General features: G+C 37.4%; 1 protein-coding gene across 1 annotated transcript in view; it reads right to left on the bottom strand.

Annotated features, from left to right (window-relative positions):
- Positions 1-431: 431 nt before the first annotated feature.
- LOC106522799 (olfactory receptor 6K3-like) overlaps positions 432-1,236 on the bottom strand; it is a 7,131-nt gene continuing 6,326 nt past the window's right edge. Inside the window, exon 2 of the mRNA XM_014015974.1 lies at positions 432-1,236. Within this exon, the coding sequence (XP_013871428.1) occupies positions 432-1,236 (805 nt within the window).

Genomic DNA, 1,236 nt, shown 5'->3' with positions numbered 1-1,236 from the left:
GCAGCGGGTGTCAATCTGATCAGATTCAGCTGTCGGTGCATGGTGCTAATGTGTACTCAAAGTGATAATGATACAGTTACTCTCTGGAGTGGAGGACGCAACTGGCTGACTCACTGGTGCCAACTAGTGGTTATATACTGAACTACAACATGAAAAATGAAYCATTGGCCGGAAAGTAGACATTTTCAACCTTAATTAAAAATCAATACAGGGCTTTAGAAAATAGAAACAGTATCAGGAAACGAAATATTGTGATATTTTAGTGTATCTATATTTTCTTACACCCCTAAAATAACCCAGATTACATAAAATAGTGTCAGATGAGGTCAGATGTCCAGAGTTTTTCTCCAACTAGTGGCATTTTATAATTGAGTGCAACAAAAACAAAACCTGTTTCTGTACTGTGTGATTAAAACATTAACAAAGACAAGCTATTTCTTCCCAACAATTTTTTGTGTAGGTTCAATTCTAAAAAACATTACAAGTTTCACTGAAAGCTGTGGTTCATTTCCTGTTTTCATAACACAGAGCAAATGTTTTCTTAAATGCTGTTTAAAGACATTGTCTCGTAGTCCGTADACAATGGGACTGACAAACCTGGGGAGAATCTGGATGATGATGTACCAAACAAAGAGGACATGTAAATAATTATTAGGGAACAAATATACCAGTGAATTTCTGAACATAGGGTACACATATGTCAGCATACATAAGAGGAGCTGAAAGCCATGAAGCAGGATGGTGTTTCTGGCCTTTTTAGCTTTTCCATCAGCTGAATTAGCTGCTTTAGCAACAAAGAAAATCTTTATATAGGTACAGAAGAGAGTGAGCCAAACTGCAGTTAATAAAACTATGTTAGAAACATCCCTCTTTTTTATACTGACTGGGTGTCGGAATATAGTATCTCTGTCACAAAATACTGTGGAATAAAACAGCCATGCAGGTTCTGTAGCTACAATGAGAAATATATCAGGTATAACTAACACAGAACTCAAAACCCAAATCCAGACAATCAGAATATAAGTTCGTCTGACGGTGCAGAGCTCAGCGTGTCTCAGAGGGAAGCACACAGCGATGTAGCGCTCTATAGACATCACAGCTAAATTTAATGGGGTGTTTAAAGAGGTGAGAACAGCAAAGGTAACAATGAAACAACAAACAGAAACATTAATTTTATAGAAAACATAACTGATGACAAACAGGCTGACTGTGGTTGTGAGCTGGACCATATCGTTC

Source organism: Austrofundulus limnaeus, unplaced genomic scaffold (assembly GCF_001266775.1).
Source record: "Austrofundulus limnaeus strain Quisiro unplaced genomic scaffold, Austrofundulus_limnaeus-1.0 Scaffold137, whole genome shotgun sequence".
NCBI lineage: Eukaryota > Metazoa > Chordata > Actinopteri > Cyprinodontiformes > Rivulidae > Austrofundulus > Austrofundulus limnaeus.
This window is presented reverse-complemented; position numbering and strand designations above follow the sequence as displayed.